The sequence below is a fragment of the Carassius gibelio genome, chromosome A2 (assembly GCF_023724105.1).
Source record: "Carassius gibelio isolate Cgi1373 ecotype wild population from Czech Republic chromosome A2, carGib1.2-hapl.c, whole genome shotgun sequence".
NCBI lineage: Eukaryota > Metazoa > Chordata > Actinopteri > Cypriniformes > Cyprinidae > Carassius > Carassius gibelio.
This window is the reverse complement of record NC_068372.1, coordinates 20,680,162-20,705,286: the sequence shown is the minus strand read 5'-3', so window position 1 is coordinate 20,705,286 and position 25,125 is coordinate 20,680,162. Positions and strand designations below refer to the sequence as shown.

The 25,125-nt window shown below is 34.9% G+C and overlaps 2 protein-coding genes across 2 annotated transcripts in view; both read left to right on the top strand.

Moving 5' to 3' along the window:
• Window positions 1-4,299: 4,299 nt before the first annotated feature.
• On the top strand, window positions 4,300-13,735 carry LOC128030797 (V-type proton ATPase 21 kDa proteolipid subunit c''). Its single transcript, XM_052618782.1, has 8 exons — window positions 4,300-4,564; window positions 5,356-5,404; window positions 5,555-5,638; window positions 6,868-6,945; window positions 10,342-10,411; window positions 10,524-10,575; window positions 10,669-10,859; window positions 11,746-13,735. The coding sequence occupies exons 1-8, from the start codon at window positions 4,495-4,497 to the stop codon at window positions 11,770-11,772; spliced, it is 621 nt and encodes a 206-aa protein (XP_052474742.1). The 5' UTR covers window positions 4,300-4,494; the 3' UTR covers window positions 11,773-13,735.
• Window positions 13,736-14,978: 1,243 nt separating this feature from the next.
• LOC128030792 (beta-1,4-galactosyltransferase 2) overlaps window positions 14,979-25,125 on the top strand; it is a 98,891-nt gene continuing 88,744 nt past the window's right edge. Inside the window, exon 1 of the mRNA XM_052618768.1 lies at window positions 14,979-15,402. The gene's annotated coding sequence lies outside the window, so the exon portion shown is untranslated. The remainder of the gene's footprint in view (window positions 15,403-25,125) is intronic.

Genomic DNA, 25,125 nt, shown 5'->3' with positions numbered 1-25,125 from the left:
TCTGTTTTCTTTTGACTATTCACGCTCAGTAGTAATGAACCTTTGTAGTTGTTCTTCTCACTCTCTGCCCACAACAAAGCGGATTTATTTCAGGCATCGCTTCTCTTTGCTTGTTAAGATTTTTTCCCTTTCTATTCACTGCAGGAGTATTTCTTTAAATTTAACATAAAAGGAAAACTCAGAATCTACAAATGGAAATAGCTTATACAAGCAAAGAGAAGGTCTGCATCTGAGGTAGTATACGCAAACATTCAGGTGTTTTTTATGTTGTTCTTTCCTGTACAGAAATAGCAGATCATAAATTTCCATCAATTATCTAAAACAGCTCAGTACAAAAGGTAACAAATCTAATAATGATGGAGACATTTGCATTTCCTTTTTTCAACAAAGTAATCTTTAAAAAAATAAAAATAATCAATTTGCTATCTACATTTTGATTTTAGGAGCAGGGGACATCCACTCTAATCTAATGCAAGACACATGATCTGCTATGGAAAAGCGATCAGTGTACCTGTGACAAATAGTGCAGCTGAAATGTTCAATCTATACTCTCTCATTATAGGTTTTTTCTCAGCTGTTGCAAATACTATGCTGTGTCTCATAGCTGACTTTCCTCCTAAAGTGACAGTGAAATAATTGCAAGGAGCTTCTTGCAGCACTGTGATCTCAGACTGTGATCTCTGTGACAGTGTTCTCCAGATGGGTCACTCACATACTTGGGACTGAATCCACATCCTTTCAGTTAGCAGCCCATGATCCTTAATCATCTTGAACACCGCACCCAATTTAAAAACACGAGGCAGCTGCGCTGGCAACGTTTACCTGCAGCGCTGCAAGAAAAATGTCTGTCTGTTGAAATGAGGTGGTTAAGCTGGTTTTGTTTGTCATAAAACTATTACTGGAAAGAGCTGGCCAGCCATCCGAGTTCTCATTCAAGGACATGTCAAAATGCAAATCACATTCCTGGTTAAAATACTTTTCTCCTTACTGAATGGGAGAACGGGGTTCACAGCTTGTGATAAAAAGGCAATTTTCACGTGTCCTTAATTTTAATGTGTGATCAAAATCTCATTCTCCACCAACTTTATGATGTACTGAAGCTTGTTTCCACCACAGAATAAGAAACTAAAGAGGGTTATTGCATTTTTTTTTATCTTAAAATTTGTAGAAAATCAGAAAGAAAAGATATACTGCAAATATATATATTTTTGAGATTCTGAGAAGAAAAGACTTGAATTGTGGGATATAAACTCCTAATAGAAAGAAAGTCGTCAAAAGTTTGAGATAAAAATCTTTTAACCTTCATGGCGAAAACAGAATTGTGAAATGTAGGATCAGAATTCAGAGATAAATTCAGATTTGCCATATTTAAACTTCTTTAAAATTCTGAATTTATATCTCACAATTCAAGCATTTGTTCCTAGAATTGCGAGCTTATTTCACACAAATCTGATTCAATTCTGAATTGAAAGAACAAAAGTCAGACTCAAGAGTTATAAATGTACAATTACCTTTATTTTTTTTATTTATTTTTTTTATCCTGTGGCAGAAACAGGCTTCTGTAATAATACCTTATCTGTATTATTTTTTTCTTTTTTAAAAAAATCCAAAACAGGTATGAAAATTTTTACATGTTTAGATTTAAGATTAATTCTGGAATTGTGAGCCCAGATCAATTAAAACTTATCATACAGCTCATTACTGAGATGGTTTCTTAATTAATCAAGCACAAAAAGCTGAAGAATTGCATGACTTGATAGCACTGTGGTCTGACAGTACCTGAACACATGTACCATCCACTTGCCTCAGAATGCAGTGATATGCCACGACAGCACTTCCGGATGAGCTGGAATAAAACGTCATGTTTGCATCATTCAGCCTTTTATTAATCTGCCGCTCCAGCCCTGCTGATTTTGGACATATGTTCCTGTCAGGCAAGTGATGTTCAAATTATGACACATCATGTGCTCTCAGATGCACCCTTGTTTTGTGACTTTCACTCACATATGCCTCACAGGCTTTGACACTCATTAAGTCCTATTTACTAAAGCTGAAAAGCTTTTTACTTTCTGGTTTTTAGCTGTGGAGATGTGCCTAGAATAAATAAAACACACTTAGGACATTGATTTGGTTACACTGTTGTTTGCACTTCAATTTCCCTCACTTAACCCAGGGAGATATTTCATTTAAATTGTATCTCGTTCCCCATCCAGCTATGTAATGTTTTAAACTGATTATATAGGAGATGACTCAGGCTGTCTCTAAGACAAATGCAATCTTTTGGTTGGATGGAATTCAGAGCAAACTTACATAATCGCACAGCTTGCATTCAGTTGTGTGAGAAAGGAACACAATAATACAGCAATAATAGAAAATGAATCAGAAATCTTTTATCATGCCCTGAAGATTTGGAAAATTACCGTGCATTCATTAACAGGAGAATCACCTTGTGTGCTGTCAATCCTTTATTCTAGAAGACCTTTAGTATGAACAATGTTTTTTCATAACTCATAATTAAAGGTTCTGTTTATGCAGTGTACTTATTATTATTTATTTATTTATTTATTAATACCAGACTTAAAATGGCCCTATTGCTAGATTGATATCACAGAAAAATATGTCCTGTTATTTTTATATTATTTATGTACTATTTAATTATTTATCAACATTTTTATTTTATTATTTTATTTTTATTTTTGGTTATGATTTTCATTTTCATTTATTTTACATTTTAGTCATTTTGTCATGTGTTTTTCTCATTTTTTTATATTGATGTTTGGCTCCATTTTTATTACAGTATCTTTCAGTATTTTTATTTTAGTAACTTTAGTACTTATTTCACTTAGTTGTCAAACTGCATTTCTAATTATTTTTTTTTTTAAATGTTTAATCTACTACTTAATATGTTCTATTTCAGTACAGAAAATCCATGTTTTTTTTTTTTGCCAAACAAGAAAAACTCTGCTTTGAGAGTGCTACCTCTGAAGTGTTCGAGTTTGCTGACCTCCCTTTGGAGGGCTGGCTTTTAAAGACGATGTCTGATTAGCAAAGTAGCTTTTACAGCACCTTTAATAGCTCATTTATAGCTCTAATTAATAAAACAAACACATTCACACTTAATTAGAAACTGAGGGCTCAATGATACTGTATGTAACATTGCCATTGCAAAATGATAAATTGCATAAATGGGACTGGCCTTAACCGATTTCAAAAGTCAGTTATTAAAATTCAGTGTGAAATAGGAGTCATATTTCAGTATATGAAATGTTTATTACAATATTGAGTTTTCTGGCCCCCCCAATGTAGACCAATGGATGGATTCCAGGCAGCCCACATGAACAAGGAACACTATCAATAGTAAATGAGAAAGCCTGACTTTGCCACAAGGAAAGAAATCTAATGAAAGCTTGGCCATAGATTTGACTGTTTGCTAAAGTGATGAATTTCTCAGGGACAGACAGGGAAGACAGAAAATGATGTGAAATCACAGTTTCCTCTAGCTCTGAAAATAAGACTCCCGTGGAGCCTATGTATTTACCATTTGTGGAACTGATAAGCTTATTTCAATGTGTGACTGACAAATCATCTGCATCAAAACAATCTCACACATATTTTATTTGTTTACCCACCATCTCACAAGAATTCACAGTTAAGAGAGCACAGAGCTTCAGTAGTAATGTCTGATTGAAAAATATGCTGACCTCAGAAATGACATTTGCATCTCCAGTTAAGCATCATTAAACAGACTAAGTGGTGTTCAACTGGACTTGTGAGAATGTTTCTCCTAAGGTTTAGAATTATGTTGCAAGACATTAATGGATTTTCTCTCGACACTAAGCTTGAATATATATTTTTCGCATTATTGGTAATTTACTGCCATCGAATGGTTGAGAGATGAACTACAATAAATAAATAAAAAATCTGCCAGTTTTAAGGACAGAGGTGTCATAGAACCAGTTAATTTTGTTATTTTTCAGACAGTTATACAAAAATATTGTTTATTATATCTCTATTCCTCTTATCTTTGCTTAAAATTGGTTTTATTGTAACGGTTATATTTTTGGCAGAACCAAAACAAATAGTCACCTTGCCTTTATTTTCTTTGCAAAATATCGCTAAGCAGAGCATTTAAATTATATAAATATATTTAAATTGTACATCCTTGCTTTTTTAATTAGACATCGACCAAAACGTTTTCAAATTAAAATCAAAGAGAAGCCAATATATGACCTGAACGGAGATCAGCGCTTTAGATCGCTGAAGGAAGAGTGACGTTTTGAGTCACGTGTACAGCTCGAGCTCGTCACATGATCAGCTGGTGACTCCTTCCTCTCTGCTGGATGCAGGATTTCCAGCCATCGCCGCTTTGAAGGGCTCACAGGAACCCATTTCTCTTCAAACCAAAACAGTCTAAGAAAAATAACACCACAGTAGCTTTAGGTTTATTCGCGTTAGAACCTTTAGATAGCAAAACTGGCGCTGTTGGTGGAGTGGATGATGAACGGGCACGCAGTTTTATACACCGGGGTCACTTTGGCCTTCTGGGCGACCATCCTGATCGTCGGTAAGTGCTAATGAGACCAGCTGACATAGGCACATAAATAACACACGCATCTGAACAGAATCGTGTTTTCTTGATACGTACATGGTTATGTTTCTAAATCTTTTCTTTTCTCATTTATCTTTAACCGGATGGCCATTTTATTTTTTTTGTTTTGTTTTTGTTTTTTTGGCTTGGCTAAAGTGACGTTAGCTGTCATTCACTATCACGACTGCGTAAAAAATATGAATTAAATGTCATTTTAATTGTGTTAAAGGCTGTTGTCATAAAGTATTCGTGTAAACAATTGAAAGCGGAGTTACAACGAAAATGAGAATTAGATTTAACTTCCTTCTCTGACGAGAACGTCTTTATTTTGTCAGTTGGAGTTGAAATGTTTTTCTGCAAGGCTGTCTGTATTTTCATCGGTTCTTCTCCACACACTGGCTGTAATCTCACAGGAGCACAGGAAAATTTAGCTGAATGTGTATTTTTATAGTAACATTAGTTATAATGTAGTTGAACATGGTTTTATGACCAAATGAGGAAGATGGCTCTCACATGACTGTGAGCTTTCACACATGCCCTCTGTAATTCTGCAGGAAAAAAAGTGTTTTCAATCCACATTATTCCATTTATTCAGATTATGGCAGTTTACAAGACCTAACAATGTGTTTAAATTTCCTCTCATTTAAGGTTTGAGTTTTTTTAATTTTAGATGAAAATTGTCACTTTTAACCTTTTTAATTTCTGATTTGTCTTTAACCCCTAACTCAAACACTATTAATCCAGTCTTTTTTTCTTTTTTTCCACAGGTACTTGCTATACGATTTTTGACCTTGGATTTCGATTTGATGTAGCATGGTACGTGTTTTTTTTTTTTTTTTTTTTTTTTTTACAACTAATTTTGTTCCCTACAGTAACATTTCTGATATTCACAATACCTAACTTAAGACATGAGATGAATGAAATGCTCCTGACGCAGTCTAGATGACCTAACCTTTTGTGTTGCAGGTTTTTAACAGAGACTTCTCCATTTATGTGGGCTAGTCTTGGAATTGGCCTGGCCATCTCTCTGTCTGTTGTTGGAGCTGCATGGTGAGGCTTTCCATTTCCTCTTTTTAGTCTCTTACAGAAGTTGGAAATTTTGACATTTTGTAGTTAGGGGTGGGCGGGTGTCAAAAATATCATATAACAATTCTATTGTGATACTTGGTTGATTTTACTACTTTGCAAGTTGTCTGAACATTACAGTTATACTATTTTCCCTATTTTAAATACAAAGCCTTACAAGGTAACAAAAAACAATATAAAAAAGAATTCCATATATTTAGGCCAATGAGTGTGAATATGAAAATCTGTCATTATTTTAGAATTGTAAAAACAAAAAAAGAACAAAGATACTCGCTACAAATACACATAATATACAAATAAAACAGTGATTGAGACATCACATTCAAGAAATTGAAACAAATCTAAAAATAAAACACTATATACACTTCACTGTATAAATTATATATTGAATCTTATTAAAGCAACTGTATCAGAGTTCTTCAGTCAAGAGCAGTGAGTTATTTTATTACCATAAAAAGGAATAATTCACATAAAATTATTCTCAAGTCGTTTTAAATTCTGATTGAGGTCCTTCTGCTGAAAATAAAAGTTATTTTGAAGAATTCAAAGACCAGAAACTGTTTGTTACTTGCATTCTTCAAAATATTTTATTTTGTGTTCAGCACAAGAAAAAAAAAATATTACAGGTTTGGAACAACATGAGAATGAGTAAATCATTTTAATTTTGGGTTGAACTTTCCTTTTAACAGCATGTTTGGTATAATTACTCTGCTGTCACTTTAACAGCAGAAAACAATGTACTTTTATGATTATGAAGTGCAGTGTAACATGAGTGTAACTTTACCGCAGAGTTAACACTGATGTGAATGTATGTTGCATTGTACAATATATTGAGATGGAGGTGTCAGAACTGCGACTGATCGAGTGTTCGCTGTAGCACAATACTATGATATTTCTTAAAAAGCAGAATGTGGAGACATTTTAATCATCCACGATCAAAAATCATCATATTGCACAGCCCTAGTTTTAGTACAGTTTTCCATATCCTCTTCTACACTGTTTTAAAGGGCTCCATAAATGCATGCATTCAGCTAGTCTTTTTAACAATCAAAAATGACTCACCAAAATGAATATTGCATTCTTCTTTTTTTGTATATCTGATATATATCTTGAAATGTGATAAACTAGCAGTCAGGTTAGAAAAAGAAAACAGGAATATTTATAATGCTATATTTTGTCCTGTGACTCTGCAGGGGGATTTACATCACAGGGTCCAGCATCATTGGTGGTGGTGTCAAAGCCCCAAGAATCAAGACCAAAAATCTGGTCAGGTATGTGCAGTTTACTTAATGGTTTAAAGTAGGGCTGTAGTACTCGAGTCCGGTCTTGGACTCGAGTCCGGACTCGAGACATTTTTCTGTCGTCTCGGACTTGTCTCGGACTCGTTGAATTTGCACTCGGACTTGTCTCGGACTTGGCCATTGGACTCGCCAAGTCTTCTAGTTGGTCTCGACCGAGTCCAGCAAAAAAATAAAATAAAAAATTTCTCCTTAAAAAACCAAACCACATTTGCATGATGTCGCGACTGAAAACGTGTGGAAAACGCTAGGAGCACCGCTCTCCTTATTTGCAAAGCACTCTGTAGCCTGCGCTCGCGCTCCAGTGGCGTCTGCTGTTGCTGGGCAACCATGACCCGCTCTCCATGATGACGCAGAAGTTTCAGCAAAGAATAAATGGAATTCCAGCACTTAAAATCACTTGCAGTAGCTCTGCTAATAGATTCATTTAAAAAATGGCTATCCTTGTACAACTATGATCATCTGTTTCTCCATCTTGCCTTAGCTTTCAGTATTGTTCCGGGAAAGGATGTGCATGACCAGTGGTGCACTTACTGCGACCTGAAAAGTTTAGATGTTTCTAATTTAATTTTCTACCTGTTAGATTGTGTTTTATTTACGTCTACACCTAGATAGCCTTTTTTTATCAATAAACGCGTATTAATGTATAGCCTTATGCAACAATTACATATGTAAATTTTAAAAACTTTATATATGACATTACATATTTACATTTTCATGTAACAGCCAGTATTTGTATCTGTAAAAATCAAAAAATTTTCCTATCTGCATTCGGATACAACGTCGTACAGTTACTTGATAAGACTGTTATGACTTTTTATATATTTTTTCGTAGTTATCACTGAACAAGTATGTCGTGTTAAACTGAAATAATTATTAATTTCTAAAATAATATTTATCATGCAAGCAGAGAGATGTCATGACAAACGTTTAGTGATCATTTGAACACGACTGAATCCATTCAATGCACACATTCTCATTACGCAGAACACTTTGAGCGAGTCTTAATGTTAATGAACTTCACTAAACAGATGTGTGTGTTCCGCCCAAACCAGCAAAAGGTAAATATGCAAACATGTAGGACAAGTAGACAATGTATCCGTACCGAAGCTGATTATTAGCCTACTCTTGAGAGAGAACTGATTTGGTTTTTGAGAGACTGAGACGCGCAGCGCGGCTGTTTGATTGGTGAGCGCGCTGTGCTTATTCCATTCATTCGTATCATGGTAGCCTAAGCTTTCAATATTTGCCTTTTAAATATATACAAATAATATAACGTGTAGCTATGATGTATTATTATAGGTAAAATTACTCTTGCAACGCTCTGATTTCTGAGAGATGCACAGAGAGGCGACAACAATGCGGTGTTTGATTTGCTCTCTTTTCACTCATAAAGTTTACATTCATTCACTTCTGGCGCTGATGCCCTGGCTCACCTGTTATCTAGCAAACACCAGACTCTGTCAGCTTTAGCCGAGTATTCAGGCAGAATTATTCCTTGAGCGTTATTTGTTTTTTAAGACAGTATCCGTGCCATTCCGAATAAGGTATTCGGCTTCAGGCACAACCCTAATTAGTACATTACATATTTTATTTTTACATGCAACATAGATAAGGTCATATAGTAACAGCTCCACGCAATATTGTAATTCTAAAATTCACGTCGTTCTTGCAAACACTTTGTATTCATTATGGTTAATGCATGCTGGAGTAGTCGATTGTTTCCGACAGAGCTCGACTAGTCCATGCAAGCCCTAGTACAGTATGACAAAAATTTCACTGTATTTATGTGCGCATGTCCAGTAGAGCCAAACGTATCCATTCTAGCCTTGCTGCGCGCATTTGTCATATCCCGAGCTTTGCGTGTGTCTGTGCACTGTGCCAATTAGGCATAGTCATATACATTTTTGATCACAGATATAATGTCAACAAAAAATAAAGTACATACAAATTATTTGACCTTACAGTTCCAAACTTTGTTTGTTTATCCAAGTTTATTTCCCAGGGTCGGACTGGGGGTAAAACCAGTACTCGTTAGCAAGGCCCCAAAGGAAGAGAGGGCCCTTGAAAAGTATGAATCTGAAATATACATTTTTTACCTGGATATTTTCATGGGTGGGGGCCATGGGGGCCCATCAGGACTGCCTATGCATAGGGCCCAGGATCTTGTTTAACGCCCCTGTTAGCTTTAACCCTAATTATACACACTTGAACCTAATGAAGCTCTTACTAGACACACTAATCTTCCAGGTGTTTTAAGGCCAGTTGGAGCTAAACTTTTCAGGACATTGGCCATCCAGGATGTAGTTTGGAGACCCCTGTCCTACAGAGTTGTTACTTTGCACATGCTTTTTGATCATTACAAATAATAATGTAAAATGATTTTCTTAGAATAGGAGATATGCTTTCTCTCGCATCACAAACATTATCAGTAGTTAAGTATGTGGTCTTGAAGAGGACCCTTTTTTCTTTCATTTGGACTCGGTCTTGGACTTGGACTCGAAACATTTGGACTTGGACTTGACTTGGACTCGAACCTCTTTGGACTCGGTCTTGACTCGGTCTCGACTAGTCCTGGACTTGGACTTGACTTGGACTCGACAAAGCCGGACTTGACTACAGCTCTAGTTTAAAGTTTATTTATTATTATTTTTTATTTTTTTAACAAAAATATGCTCTTTTTTTCTATCACATAGAGACAATTTGGGTTCAGAATTAGTGTATATATTTATAAAATATTATTATTGTATTTTATTTATTTATTTTTCAAGTTTTTGCATCAACACCAGTGTTGCCGCATTTATTCTGCAGTTGTCTATTAAAAAAAGGCTGAACTTCAGATGAAGTCACATTTTAGGAAAAATATTTTTTTTATTAGATCATGCATGTTGCATACATGTACCATATTTTATATATATATATATATATATATATATATATATATATATATATATATATATATATATATACATTTTTAGTCAGGTGCGACTTATCAAAATTAATTTGACATGAACCGAGAGAAATGAACCAAGAGAAATGAACCAAGAGAAAACATTATCGTCTCCAGCCACCAGAGGGCGCTCTATGCTGCTCAGTGCTCCTGTATTCTACACTGAAGACATAGAGCGCCCTCATGCGGCTGTAGACGGTAATGTTTTCTCTTGGTTCTTGGTTCTAAATAAATGCGACTTATCATGACATATTTTTGGACTTATGTGACTTATACTCCGGTGCGACTTATAGTCCGAAATAATATATGATCTCATCTGTCTGGAAACTCTGTTTTATTTGCTTGCCTAAGGGTTTTTTGGCTCACACTGGCACTTGTTGACAGTTTACTAAATTTTTTTATTATTTTTTTATTTTTAGTATTATCTTTTGTGAAGCTGTTGCCATTTATGGGATCATCATGGCAATTGTCATTAGCAATTTGGCAGAGGTAAGTAAAAAAATATCGACCCATTTATTAGAAGGGTTTTGTTTTAGAGTGAGTCTTATGTTAAAGACAGTTGTTCTCAACTTTTTTTTTTCCCCCGTTTCATGTCATTTAGAATTTCACTGGTACAACTCCAGAGACTATTGGGGAGAAGAACTACCAAGCAGGTAAATTTTGCTTATTAATGACGTCATTTTAAGTTAAATATGTTCCTTGTCTCTGCTGAGTGGCTGGGTGACATATTGGTGCTGTTCTTTCAGGCTACTCCATGTTTGGTGCTGGACTCACGGTTGGCTTTTCAAACCTCTTCTGTGGCATCTGTGTTGGCATTGTGGGCAGTGGAGCTGCCCTTGCTGATGCTCAGAATGCCAGCCTCTTTGTCAAGATCCTCATTGTTGAAATTTTCGGCAGTGCCATTGGACTGTTTGGAGTGATCGTAGCCATCTTGCAGGCAAGTCGTTTTATAAACTATTATTTATGTTTCTTCTAGCCTAGCAATATTTTAATGAGCTGTTGTGGTCATGGTTCACTAAATATAGTATAGCAAAAACAATGTATGTTCTGAGAATGTTTTCTTTGAATACATTAAAAATAAAATAATCTGCCAAACTCATAAAAAGTTTTAGTACCAGCCATTCGCTTCAGCTAATCGTGAGCCCTGAATTGTTAGCATGACCCTTATCAGACTTAGTCAACTGATTTCTACTGACAGCAGAGAATATTTAAGTATAAGACATGTCAGCTTTTCGATTATTTAAAACATTTTGCTACTGTAGCATATTGCGGTTTTTAATTATGAATGTATTTTTTCTATAACTGTTTACTTTAAAAGCATTAGGCCTTCATGAGTGGCCTTTATTCATTAAGATAACTCAAATGTCACTGTCATCTTAATGTTAAGGCTTTTTTTATGCCAAGAGTGAATATTTGTTGTGGATATTGCAAACAAGAATTGATAAATTTCAGTTCAGTTGTTATTCCAACATCACTTCTATCATTAAAGTACAGTAGTATTATTGTAATTAAACTTATTATTTATATATGACATTCTGTATGATCTTTATTTATTTATTATTTGTCATTGATACCCATCTAGCTACTTTTGGTCACCCTCTGGAAAATGAATATTTTATCACAATTTCCAGTCGCGCACTGTAAATTGATTTGACATGCAAGCTTAAATTCAGATTGAGATTATTCAGCCACACAAGAACAGCTCCTATTAAAACAGTCATTTAATTTGGGCTCTGCAGTTTTTGTATAAGACTCTTTGTATGTTTTCTTGACCTGTGTAATCATTAACATTATTTTATTTTTTTTTCCTTCTGTCCATTTAGACATCGAAAGTAAAAATGGGAGATTAGATGACCACACAACCTACAGATCAAAGATGCTGTGTTGCTGGTGCAAACAGGAGGTGTAAATACATAGTAAATTATTTAAATGTGTTTTCCTTTTGTCTCTGTGTTTAACCATCATTTTCTGAAGATTGAAATCTTGTTTGTGCACCGATTTGTCTTAATACAGTGCATGATGATGTCAAAGGCAGACCTTTGATGACTTACACTTGGTTTAGCATCTCAATTCTTAAAATGAAAAAAATATCACTTAATGTTTTTGGCCATACCTTCATGATGTCATAATATCAAATTTAACTATTATTATTGTTTAAATCTAAATATATTTTATTTATTAAATCAGCTTAATAATATAAACCGTGATCGTGCATATGGTGACAGAACAGACTGTCTATAGATCCAAAGTCAGGGTCGGTTTTGACATGTAAGGCGTTATGTTTGTAATCATCTCAAAATCGAATTTATAGTTCGCTGTGATTGTTCTGTACAGTACAAGAAAAGTGATACATTGCATAAGTGTGGTTCTTTGCACTGGATGGGTGTAAATCATAAAGTATTCTCTTGATGGCTGTATGAAAGAGTGTTCTCGTGTATTTGCGTGATGACACCTGTTGTATCTGGTGTGCTTGACCTGATCTCACTCTCACGTGTTCTTTCATGTAGCTACTGAATTCAAATAACGCTATCTTTGAAAAAAAATGTTATACCAAAACAATGATGTAAAAAATAATATCAGTCATCTCCAGTTGTATTTCTACCAGTGTAGGCCCTCACTTTGTAGTGCTCTCTTCAGATCTGGTTGGTTAAAAATGAGAGGATATAATAATCGGATGTGTGTACATATGTTTTTTGTTTTTAGGAGCATGAGGGTGTTTGCAATTCTGTATTTCCTATCTGTCCTGTGATTGTTTACCTTGTTTTTTTTTGTTGCTTTTTTTTTTTTTTTTTAATCCCGTCACAGAAACAAGCTTCCTTAAGTTACGTTATGGCGGCTTAACTTTAAAAACATTATGTAACATTTTCTTTGCTGTTCATCTCAGGTAATCTTGAAATGATCATCTAAAAGCAAGTTCATTGCAGAACAGCACTGCAAACAGCTGTTTGAGGTGGACTTTCATTGGCCACAGATCTTGGATGCTATAATTAAACGCAAATAAAAACAAATCTGTAGATTTAACTGGATTTTAAGATCTCATTTTCACAACCAGTGATTTTGTTCAATTGATATATTTTAGGAAGATGTATTTTCAGTGTTTTTTCATCTGAAAAATGTTAATGGTACATCCCTATTTATCCCTCACAGCCTCATTTTTGTACATATGGTGTTTTGCCCTCATTTAGGTTACCAATTCTAACGGTACTCAGTCTGAACCACTGTTTATATCCACAATCAAACTTGTAAGATCAGATTAACCCCACTGAAATGCTTTTGTATCTATGATGTTTTTGTGAAGTGGAGGTACATACTAAACATGATTTTACTAACTCCTAAATTCAGCTTCTGTTAAATGTCTGTTTATATTGCAATGATCAATGAAATCTCAAACTCATCTTTAAAACATTATGGTCTTGTGAAGCATTTCCAGTCTAGTGTCAAAGATCATCTGTTTTCTTGCACTGGATCTATAGAGAGATGCATTAATTTGATGTTGTTGTTTTTTGTTTTTTTTTTTTGTTTTTTTTTTACATGGATGTTTATTTTTTTTATTTTTTTTTAAACATTCCAACATAGACCGGGTTGTAATCAGCCCCCTCCTGATGGGTTATTCGTACTAAATTTGTACTAATTAGCCCGCTGGTAAAATATGTATGAATTTATGTGAGATCGGGTTGGTTGTGCTACTTAACCATTTCTCCCGTTTCGGTAAATGTTAAATATGTTAATGTGGTGATTCCATTGTTTTGATGTGTACAGGTGGATCCTCTAGACTAATTGTTCTTGAAGAAATAAAAACAAATGTTAAAAACATTCCGTGCATTAATTTCAGTTTTTATAGTAGTCGATAGCATCACCGCATGACCCAAGCATTAGACGACTAGTTAATCTGGTGCGTTATATCCTAAAGCAGACGTGTAACCGCATGTCCACGATCCATCAGCCACACTTTCATTACCATGTAGCAGGATGTTTTTGAAAGAAGTCTATTTTGCTCACCAAGGCTGCATTTATTTGGTCAAAAATACAGTGCAAAATAGTAATATTGTGAAATATTCTTACGGTTTAAATATTTCTATTTGAATGCCTTTTAAAATGTAATCTATTCCTCACTATTTTCAGCGGACATTCGGGTCACATGACTCATGACACATGAATATATTAATCAGGATTCTTTGACAAATACAGCGTTCAAACAGTCATTTCATGTGGGTTCTGCAGTTGCACTGTGGCCTTTAATTATAATGATACATATGTATATTTTTTCGTGTATGCATTCAATATTAAGTCTATTAAGGAAAATATTTTTTTAGGACATCGGATTGTGTTAGTTAATTTTGTTTTAACAACGTGAAAGTCTTTATTGTCATTTGTTTAAAGCACATCAAAATAAAATCCATACAACGCGTGGGACATTTCCAATGCAGGCAACGATTTGGTCATCCATGATTTATTAAATGCGGCATAGTTCAAGCATCAGCGATCAGGTGACAGCTTTAAATATCCATCAGATGGCGCCAAAGGACGCAACAGCAGGTGCTCTCTCTCTCTCTCTCTCTCTCTCTCTCTCTCTCTCTCTCTCTCTCTCTCTCTCTCTCTCTCTCTCTCTCTCTCTCTCTCTCTCTCTCTCTCTCTCTCTCTCTCTCTCTCTCTCTCTCTCTCTCTCTCTCTCTCTCTCTCTCTCTCTCTAACCATTTTTTAAATAAGGTAACCCTTTAAGAAACACGAATACACATCGAGCATCGCCTGCCAGTCATAATAGCTTTAAAGTGCGTTTCATTGCTGAACTGCAGTGAACAAAACATTTAACAAATAATGGACCACAATGGATGTTTTTCTCTCGCAATCAATCCTGCTCGTGTAAAACTCAAAGTGTTTAACATTTGGAAATTAGCTGCTATTGGGACAACAACAACAAAAAAAGCTTACACGTAAAAGTCAATTTTATTTAAATGCTTGCATGGAAAGACACTATCGAGGCGACATTAACTGCGCCCTCTTGCGGCGAATAAGCGAATCTCCGTTTGAGCCCTGCGAGTCTCCGTACTAAAGAAAACCTGCCTCTCTATGCTTTCATTCGCAGTTCGCACACCCTTCATCTCTACTAGCCAAAACACAAAACGGACAGAGGAAAATACACGGCAAAATATTTAGTCTCATCACTGGAGTGTAGCTGTTGTCAAGGACCTTCAACAAAATGGAGATATATAACGGTCCTTCAATATGGCATAATCCTTTCATTAGTGTGCATTTCTTTCCGAAAAATGAATTGATCGGCGTTGACGGCAGAAAGAAATAACGCTATTCTGCAAGTAACTCCCTCGTTTCATATGGATGTTATGATAAAATAACTGTATTTCACACAGATGACACATTTATGGCTGAGACGGACTGTTCTTCTGAAATAGACAGTCAGCTGAAGTGAATACAATAAAGATGAATCTCTTATAGAGAAGCTCCCTGGATTGCAAAGGATCAAGGTAAGAAAATGGCATGTTTGTGTTCATGGTTTGCCAATATAAAGCATTTATTATTATTGTTATTATTATCTCTGCATGACCTCCTTTGAACGATGCTCTTTGTTTTCCTCTGATATCACATGCTATCTTTATTGCCTGCCATCTTTATCAAGGCGTAGAGATATTACAAAAAGAAATGCTTCCTATACAATCTCAACTTTTGGCCAAAACGCAATAACACAAAATAGTCTTTTTTTCAACGACATGCACATTTCAGCTCCTCCCAGCGTTGGGATGATGCTGTGTTATGGTACCCACAGCATCCATGGACAGCATCTTGCCCAGTGTCTTCAGATAGGAAGCTGGCAGGACATGTGTGGCTTTGTGGCCAATGACTCGGAGTAACAATTTTTTTCAAGTCTGTATGTGTAATGTATTATAATGGTATTTTAATGCATTCTCAATGCGTTCAGAATTCTATAAATCACATTATATTTAAATAACATTATAATACCTATTCACAGTACCTTAATAGAGTGATCTAAAACATGGATAAAGCACATTTTAAATTAATTGCTAATAATGGATAATATTTGTATTATGTATTGTATTATGTTTATAGACCTAATAGAAAGTGTTATTATTGTAAGCATTCTAGAGGTGGTTTATGAATCAAGGCTGGAGTAATTAAAATTTGTTTAATATTGACAAAGGTCAATTAAACATATTAAATAATTTCCTATTACGGTAACCTTTTGATTAGTAAATTATTGAGGAAAACACATGATGGAACTTTAGTCTCATGGTAACTGCTGTTTATGGGGTCCAATTAACATGCAGCTGTCTCCCCTATTTATTTAAGCGATGACTGCAGTATATCTTGTTAATTGCGCATATTATAGTACATTCTGTTTTTAAATAAATATCCGTTTTGCTTATCGTCAACTCATACAGTATGTGGCATTGAGGCAATTCCCCAAAACTTTAAAACATCACAATTTTGATGTTTTGCCGTCTACTGTTATGTTTAAGTTTTTTTTTAATTTCTTTAACCTTTCTGAATTCTTTATTAGGTCTGTTTCTGCTGAACATTTTCCATTTTAAAGTCTGTTTTTAACACTTTAACACTTTTTTTGCTCCTAATTTGCTCCTAATTTGATCCGCCTCTGTTTGTTGTAGTGTCTTTCTCTCTCTCTCTTCATATAATAAAATAACTAGGCTGACTAGCAAAGACAGTTATTTCCTATTGTTCTGATTGATTATATACATTTGTATATAGCATACAGTATGAAGGCTTTTCCAGTTGTTCTATCCAGCTTTAACAGTGTTATCATGGTGAAAATAAATACTACACATACTGTATAACTTACAGGATGGAAAGGTGGCAGTTGTGTTTCCGCTTTACTCATTTGCAGTCAATCACTGTGATGTGATCCATTATTTCTCAGTGGCTCCAAGAGACTTTCCTCAGCATCTGTATCTGTTCCTCTCATTCACCCACACAATCTGCTTTATAAGCTCTCTTTCTACAGCACAATACCTGAGAGTCCAAGGGCAGATTGTCCATTGGTCCATTTTACAGTTTGTTTTAAACAGGAGCAGCTCTGTTTGGCTAATCTACCTCCATCCACCAGAGAAACATGACCTTTCAAGTCAACTGCGATTCTTTTTCTTGCATCACAGGAGTGGTTTTGTTTGGAAATTAGGGACCGGTGTATATCATGTGATATTGAACAGATGCTCCGTGCAAATTTAGACACTGGATTGCTGGTCATACAGATGAGAAGCGAAATCATTGGGTGTTGGGGATTTGCTGTCATGGGAACAGTAAGACCCGTGACACAAAGGTGGCATGAAGTGAACTGCTTTGTTTTGAACAGCCGCTGCGTCTGATTTTTCGTCTCTAGTCTCTCTTAACAGTTTAAAGTCATGAGCATGAAAATAGCAGATTATTTATGATATCAGACAAGTCTAGTTGCATCCAGGAGTACAGAAAGTGTTTGTCATTTGTAGTTTATTTCTTAGGGAGTTGCAAGGGTATTTAGGTGAATGGGGATAATCATTTCTAAGGCTATCCAGATGACAAGTTAGGGGTCCGTCCAAACGAAGGCTTCAGCTGTGGCGGTTTAATTTGTCTCTTGGCTCGGAGTAGAGTGAGCAGCTGGACTTGAGGCAGGCAAAATCTGGGGCCACGGTCTGTGGAGCTTACAAGCTAACAGAGCTGGAGCGCAGCCACCCAAGACTTCTTTCAGCTTGTTTGTGTGCTGTGATATAGACTGTGTTGAGACAATGCTGTCTCATAATTAGCCGCTCGGGTTCATGTGTCAGCGCAATGATTTATCTTTGTGATATACAGAATTCAATATATTTCAAACTCTGAAACGCAGTAAAAGTACTCGATTATGTAACTGATTAGTGTTCATATAAGGCAGCCGAGTCTATGTCAAGCTTTAGGTAGTTTTAAAGGAATATTCTGGGTTCAGTTATGCTTAATTGACTGCGTTTGTGGTATAATGTTGATTACCACAAAAAAAAAAAAAAAAAAAAATCAGACATGACTCATATTTTCTTGAGGTTGCAATTTCTGGAGGATTTGAAAGCAGAAATGTGAAGCCGCATTGTTACTGTAAAACAAATACTAGTAAAATGATTTTTGATTGTGTTATAAAGCTGAAATAAAATATTAATGGAAAAAACTTTCCTAAACGGAAATTTACATTGTCTAGGCAACTAGCTGACATAAAATAAGTTTAAAAACTAAAACAAAACCTTAAAATCCTTAAAGGTAAATAGAAATATTAAAATAGGAAGAAAAAAAAATACTAGACATAAATCTGAAACTGAAGTTTAAATGAAGAGTAAAAAATACAAATAAAATATTTATAATAAATTGTAATAAATATTACAGTATTATATAAACAGTGCAAAAAAAAATGATGTGAAGCTTACAGTTTTATATATGAATTATTTATAGCTCTTAGATTAATTCTTCTGTTAAAGCTTGTATATTATTTGCTCTTTAAAGTGAGTTTTTTACTTTTACCGACTGGCTCAAATCACTGCATTGTAAGTTCCTCACTGTAACCAAATGTTTTGTTGTTTTCAAGACAAAGGCGGTACAGACTGAACGTAACTAACAAATATTTATTTAATTTGTCTAGCTGCAAATATTACATTTGCATTGTTTTATCTGCAGTATAACTGACATCTGACTATCATATTATTTAATTTTTACACCTCCGCATTCAGACAGCACATTTTCTGGCATAGTCAGGCTGTTGTAGAGAAGGCAACACGACACAACATAGCACAGCACGGGATCTTGTAAGTGATGTTTAGATCACAGGAGCGAGCTGAATGTGTTTCAGAAAGTGTAGGCTATGCTCATCGTGAGATTGAAAGTGTAACTGAGTGGCACTGAGCACCATTCATTATAATCTGAAATTGATGTCACGTTTGCATCCCACTGAACAGGTGTTGGCCACAGATTTCCAGCCAGAGGAGGATGGAAGCCTGCAGGCAGAAAAGCACACTTTTAATGTGGAAAAATCGTCTTAGGTCAGGGAGTTTTAGGCATATATTTTCAATATGTGGGCTCTTAGCCTCCTGTAAGTCAATATGAAGCATCTAATTAAGCTCATTTTAATCTTCAGCGATTAGTGGGTGGGGTTTTTCTTCAGGGATGTTTCGCTGAGTCTGACTTTGTAACCCAATTTGAGCTTGACAGCTTTGACTAGTGTATTGCCAGAGCTGTTTGAAGCTTATGCAAAACAACTTATGTATGTATTATGTTTCTTTTTTTAAGGAAAATTAATTTAGGGTTTTTCCACTTATTCTAGTTTTTGTGTTTAAGTAGTACTCGTCAACTGTGCATTGTGAAAGGTTGTTTTTTTGGTGTGCATTTTTCCACTAGTGTAGTTATTATAAAGTCTAGTAGTAATAAAGAGCAGGCAGTGTTCTGTCTGGATCTTGATGTACTGTACATTTTTCCTAATCACTCCCTCTGTCTACCATTGGCCAGTGAAACAGATAGTCCTGCCCTCAACTAATATATCTGTGTAAAACCTACAGTGTTATACAAAACATTTTTACATGAAACAAGTAATTACATAATCTTAAATATACTTCACAAAATATTGGCAGAATGGAGAACACTTTAGGCTATTAGATTATATTGCTTGTCAATACGGTGCAATGTTCAACTCATAGGAGTGGCAACATGTCAATAAGCTTGACTAACTAAAGTATTTATGTCCCAGATCGATATATTCCTGTAGCAAATATCAATATCTTCCTCTGATTCATTAAGTTTTTATCAAGAGTAAAATTTAGTCACAAAAACGACCTCCTCTAGAGCTGAACAGGATAAAACACTCTTGATATTAATAGAAGAGTAAGTGTTTTATGAAGTGGGACGTAGCAAGTGTTGTTTGCAGAGCTCTAGCGCCCAGGTTTAGGGATGTGTGCCAGCGTGAGGTGAATGGTGTCGTGTCACCAGGGAGGCTGGTATTCAGAGTAATGAAATGGAAGCCAGAGGCCAGTGACTCTCAGCTCAACTCTCTTCAACTGCCGCCATGAGTGTTTATTAAATCTTTAGTCCTGTATGGGTCTGACATGTCATGCCACTGACCTCTCTCTCTCTCACACATCCATGTGGCTGTGCTGGTGACTGAGTGGATGCAATCCCCTTCTTTCTTTTTTTTTGTCACTGGTTTGTGAAAGTGAAAATATAAACTACTATATAGGCCATTGGTATTTTTCACCAAAATAGTGAGTTATTTCTACCATTTATTTCTATCTTCTATATATAAATATAACAAAAAGCTATTAAGAAACATGATTATTTTAAACAAAATACTTTAAAATGTGGATTGTCAAGGTGGGATTTCTGGGAATATCAGTTTATAGTTTTTGAATTGTACATTGATTTGTTCTTTTTTACTTCTAATTTTGTTTTTTGTTTTTATGTTCTGTACAGTTTTTCCCTGTATATAGTACAGGAACTTACTGTTAGCCTATTAACATTTATATTATATAAGTATATTACAGTTAAAATTACTCTATTGTTTTTTTTTTACAGTGCAGTACTTCAGAGAGATCTGATCTCACTGTTGTTCTGGAATGACATGAAGAAACAGAAAAACCTGAGACAGATTAAATCCAGAAGAACTGTGGCAACGTCTCCAAGACGCTTCAAGAAACCTGGATGATAGTGAGATCAGATCTCTGCTGTTGGACTTCTTGTGCATACAAAAACCTCACTGGATTATTACAATTAATGGCAAAAGAACTGTTTGGAAATGTAAAGTGATATTTCCTACTGACACACTACAGCAAAACATAGAAATAACTGGCTTATATATATATAGTGTATATATATATATATATATATATATATATATATATATATATATATATATATATATATATATATATATATATACACTAATGGACTTAAATTATTATTATGGGGGGGGCTGCTTTGTTAAATGCAGTCTATAATTAAAAATAAATCTATGGTGTGACTAATTATATTTGTTTATGGTGTGACATGACAGAGTTTATTACATTATACTCCTTGTGTAATGTCACACCACACTGTTATATGCTGTTATAATAGTCTGTAGGCTAATTGAAATCAACTACTGTCCTTGTGGCATGTCCACTTTCACAAAGCAACAATGCTTTTAATGTATCAATTTCAACACAGAGAGGGGAGAAACATGTTTTTATGTTGTACACTTTTTTTAAACTAACACATCAACAACTTAAAATAAGTTGGAATGGCATTTTTTGTAGTCTGACAAAATTACTTTTTCATATGTAGGATAAGTCTTCATGCAAACAATTTGATATCAAAGGATTACTGGTTTATAATATATATATATATATATATATATATATATATATATATATATATATATATATATATATATATATATATATATATAGAGGATAGAAGATTATGGCTGGGTACCGAACTTCGAGGCCTATGACTTCAATACTATTGAAAAATTATTTATCTTTCGGTGCCAAATTTCGGTTCTAAAAGCCAAGCGGCCGGGTTTTTGTTTTTGTTTTTGCCAAGCAGCTGTGTCTGTGTGAGCGTGTAGCATACGTGCATGTAAGGACCTAAATTCACTGTGATTGGCTGTCCACCACCACCTTTGGATCAGCAGTGTGCATATATGTCCTAAAATGTTCCCTCCAAAATATATATATATTAGAAAATAAATAATTGTAATGTAATTGGTTATATTCACACCTCATCAGTTCATACATGCCTTCACGTGTGATAAGTTTCACACTCTTTAGTGTGAGATATCGCTTGGCTTGTTGTTGTCCTCGGAGTGAATTTAAGAGACTAAAAGTTTTACATGCCAGTGTTAAGAGAAAATGAGTGATTGCCATATATATTTTGTGAATAATCAGGTTTATGGTGTCTATGCCAATTTGTTTGTAAAATGTATAGCTAATTAACAATAAATATTTGACAGGTGCCAAATACAGTTTTAAATTTATGGTCAACTTTCTATACAGTTGGTTTAATTTTGCTTGGGAATTTGCTCTAAAACTTTGCACATATTGTATGAAACTAGCTGCTTTTAGTGACAGCCCAGAAATGTTTTCTGTTATTAGGTCACTGGTTTTGCAGCTCCGATTTCACTCTGTGAAGAAAAGACCTGTCTTTAGTCATCTGATCAAGCCTAAATCAATTTACCAAAAAATGGAACTTAAGTTGAATTTAAACCACCGTTCTTGTCTTGACATCTCCAGTATATATCTTTTCCTGTGGTGGCAGGTCTCTTAATGGAAAATAATCTCAAAATGAACGTAAAAGCAAAATTGTGGATTGTAGTTCTCTATTTTCAGATATAATATGCTTGAGTAACCCTACCAATCCATTTTTTAAAAGTAAAGCGTTGGAGACAATCCCTTTCAGTTGTTTTGCCCTTTATACTGAACTGATGATTTGTACTGATCATAGTGCTGCTGACAGTCGCAGTCCCTCACATGTGTATGATGAAGTTTCCTGTCTGTTGAGTGGCTTACTTGGTGCTACCATCCTGTTTAACATGCTCTTGCTTTTAAACATCAAAGTCAGGCCTGATTGGCGTCTCTAGGCCTAATTAATTTCTCTTAGGAGAAGCTGGATGGGTTGAATCCCCTCATGTCAAGTCTTAACATGTTGTTTGAAAATGAGCCTGATAAGACAGCGCAAGTTTTTCCATCATGAGGATGAGAAGAGCTCTGAGGTGAATTGTGTTTTCATCTACTGTATTTTGAATGAGAGCATGAGTGTGGCTATAGGGCTTTTTCATGCATCCAGTACAGTTTGTTGGTTTGGGCCCAGTTTATTACTTTATTTTGGATTTTTTTAATGCTCCAAAATATGTGGTTTGAAAGTTTTTGATTGAAAATGGGTTAGTCTTCAATTAAGGTGCATTTTCTGTCTCTTATGTTGATTTTAGAGAAGAAATAAAATATTTTTGCCAGTTTTAATCTTTTTTGTGTCTCTTTAATTAAAATTTTCTATGTTTTTAGCGTTAAACAATTACTTTTAAGCAAAACAAAAAAATTGGTTATGATGAAAATCATAAGAGTAGTTTGTATTGGTTATTTTGTTAATATTTTAGAATTATAGTTAATTTTTTGTAGATTCAAACTGATCTGACTGCTAGCTAGTTAGCAAGTTAGCTAGTTGTGTTAGCAAGTTCAAGGCTTTCTTCTGTAAAAATGTCATTACCATCACAAACAGTGGCCATGATCGTGTTTATATTCTTGAACATATGAAGTTTGATTTGTCAAGGTTTCAAAGGGTTCCCAATTGAATAATCACCCAAATGTATTATGGTACAATTTGTTTATCGATTATAGCTCTCAAAATAAGTTGTCTGACCAGAACCAGAATCTGTGGTTCCCGAGCCATTAAATCTCACAAATATGCCTCGATCTAGCTAGGCAGTTTGTAAATAGTTGACTGATGAGTATTTTGTGAACCGCAGCCATTAATGTCATTTTGAATTATGGAGAAACTGGAGAGGCTGCCCACCTAAATCTCCCAGAAATCTGCAGTCTGTCCATTTTAATGTCACAATAACATATGGAAGTTACAACTGTGTGCAAAAGACAGCATGAGAGAGTGATTAATATATTGTTGGAAAGTGCTTTAGGCAGTGGGAGACTTCTGAATCTGTCATTTCCTGATGCAGATGTGGTTTCTGAAGCGCAAGATATCACTCCCACTCCACCAGATGTTTTTTATGGAGTCACTCATGCTGTGCTTCACCTGTTTATTTTTCCATTCTAGCTGTTGCTTTGTCACTTTGTCTTCAGGAAGGACAAAACACAATTCCTACATAACTATATCTTTAAATCATGAATAACAGCCTTGAATTACTATTCAGTGTTTAATTGGGGGCTCTCATAAAACTGTTTCTTATGAAAACTTGACTATGGTGTCAATTGACACTACCGTTCAATAATTTGGTGTTGTTTTTCTGTTGTAATACATAAAAAAATATATATATATTATTCTGTGGTAATAAAATGTAAGCTGCTTAATATATTTTGACTGTCATTTAAGTCAACAACAAGCTTTTTAAATAACACAGTAAGTGCAATTAAAAAAAAATTATTTAGTACAAGCATGTCCTGCAAATGCACTCTGATCTCTTCTATTTACTGTTTAGTTAACATTTGATTGTTTGAATGCTGGGTTGAAGGTCAACATAAATAATGCAAGTGCTACTGTTCAGTTGGTTGGTCATTAAAATTAAGCATGTAGATGCTGAACACATTTTGTTGCCAGTTTATTTGATGGATTCCCTTGTGTCAATGTAAAACCTTGCTCTTTTCACCCATTAGTTTATGGCAGGTGAGATGTAAAATATTAATTAGCCTCTATTTCTGGCTAATTCTGTTATGGGTCAGCCTGAGCTGCTTGAGTTGGTGCTGCTGTCAGTCTTTTTGTAGTTTAATAAGTTAGTCTAATGTGTGACAATATTTGATTTGAATGCTTGGCTTATTATTGATCCTGACTTTGAGACCTTTGAGAATTTTGAGAATTGCTAACTTCTGGAGTGCTCAAAAATGTAACCTCGTTAACATTGGCATTTTCAGCAGAGGCTTTGAAAACCAATGCATGCATAGTAAGTCCCTCTTTGATAAAATGAGTAATATTACAGTTAAGTGGATTTACTAAATTAATGAGCTCAGTCCTGTGGAATTTATTCTGGGGCATCTGGAAGTGTTCCATTTATAGAGGAATTGATTAGATAGCATTTGAAATGAGTGGCTGGTTTGATATTGCCTTACTAATTAATTTTATTCTCATTTTATATTGCCTTATTCCCACATTGACAGTTGAAATTTAGCTATAAAGTGCTTTGATAAAATAAAAAACTTTGTTCTCTCTTATGGCTAAGAGGTGAAGCTAAGGAAATTATGGTCTATGTGTGGTAGGAGCTTTGGAGAAAGTATTTTTGCTCAAACGGGGTCTTCTTCTTCTACAAGGCCTTTGGAGCTGTGTTTAATATTTTAGGAGCTTTGGTATTGGGACTTCAGCATACAATATTCTTCAAGACAAACTTCTAGTTCATACTGTGGAAAAGATTAAAGAGAAGGTACTGATGACAGCAAAAGCAAAGATAATAAGTTTGCAAATGTGATTTTGAGAGAAGACCATATATCAATGGAGTAGCAACTTAGAGTGACCTCAGTCTTATTGGGTTAGCGTTATAT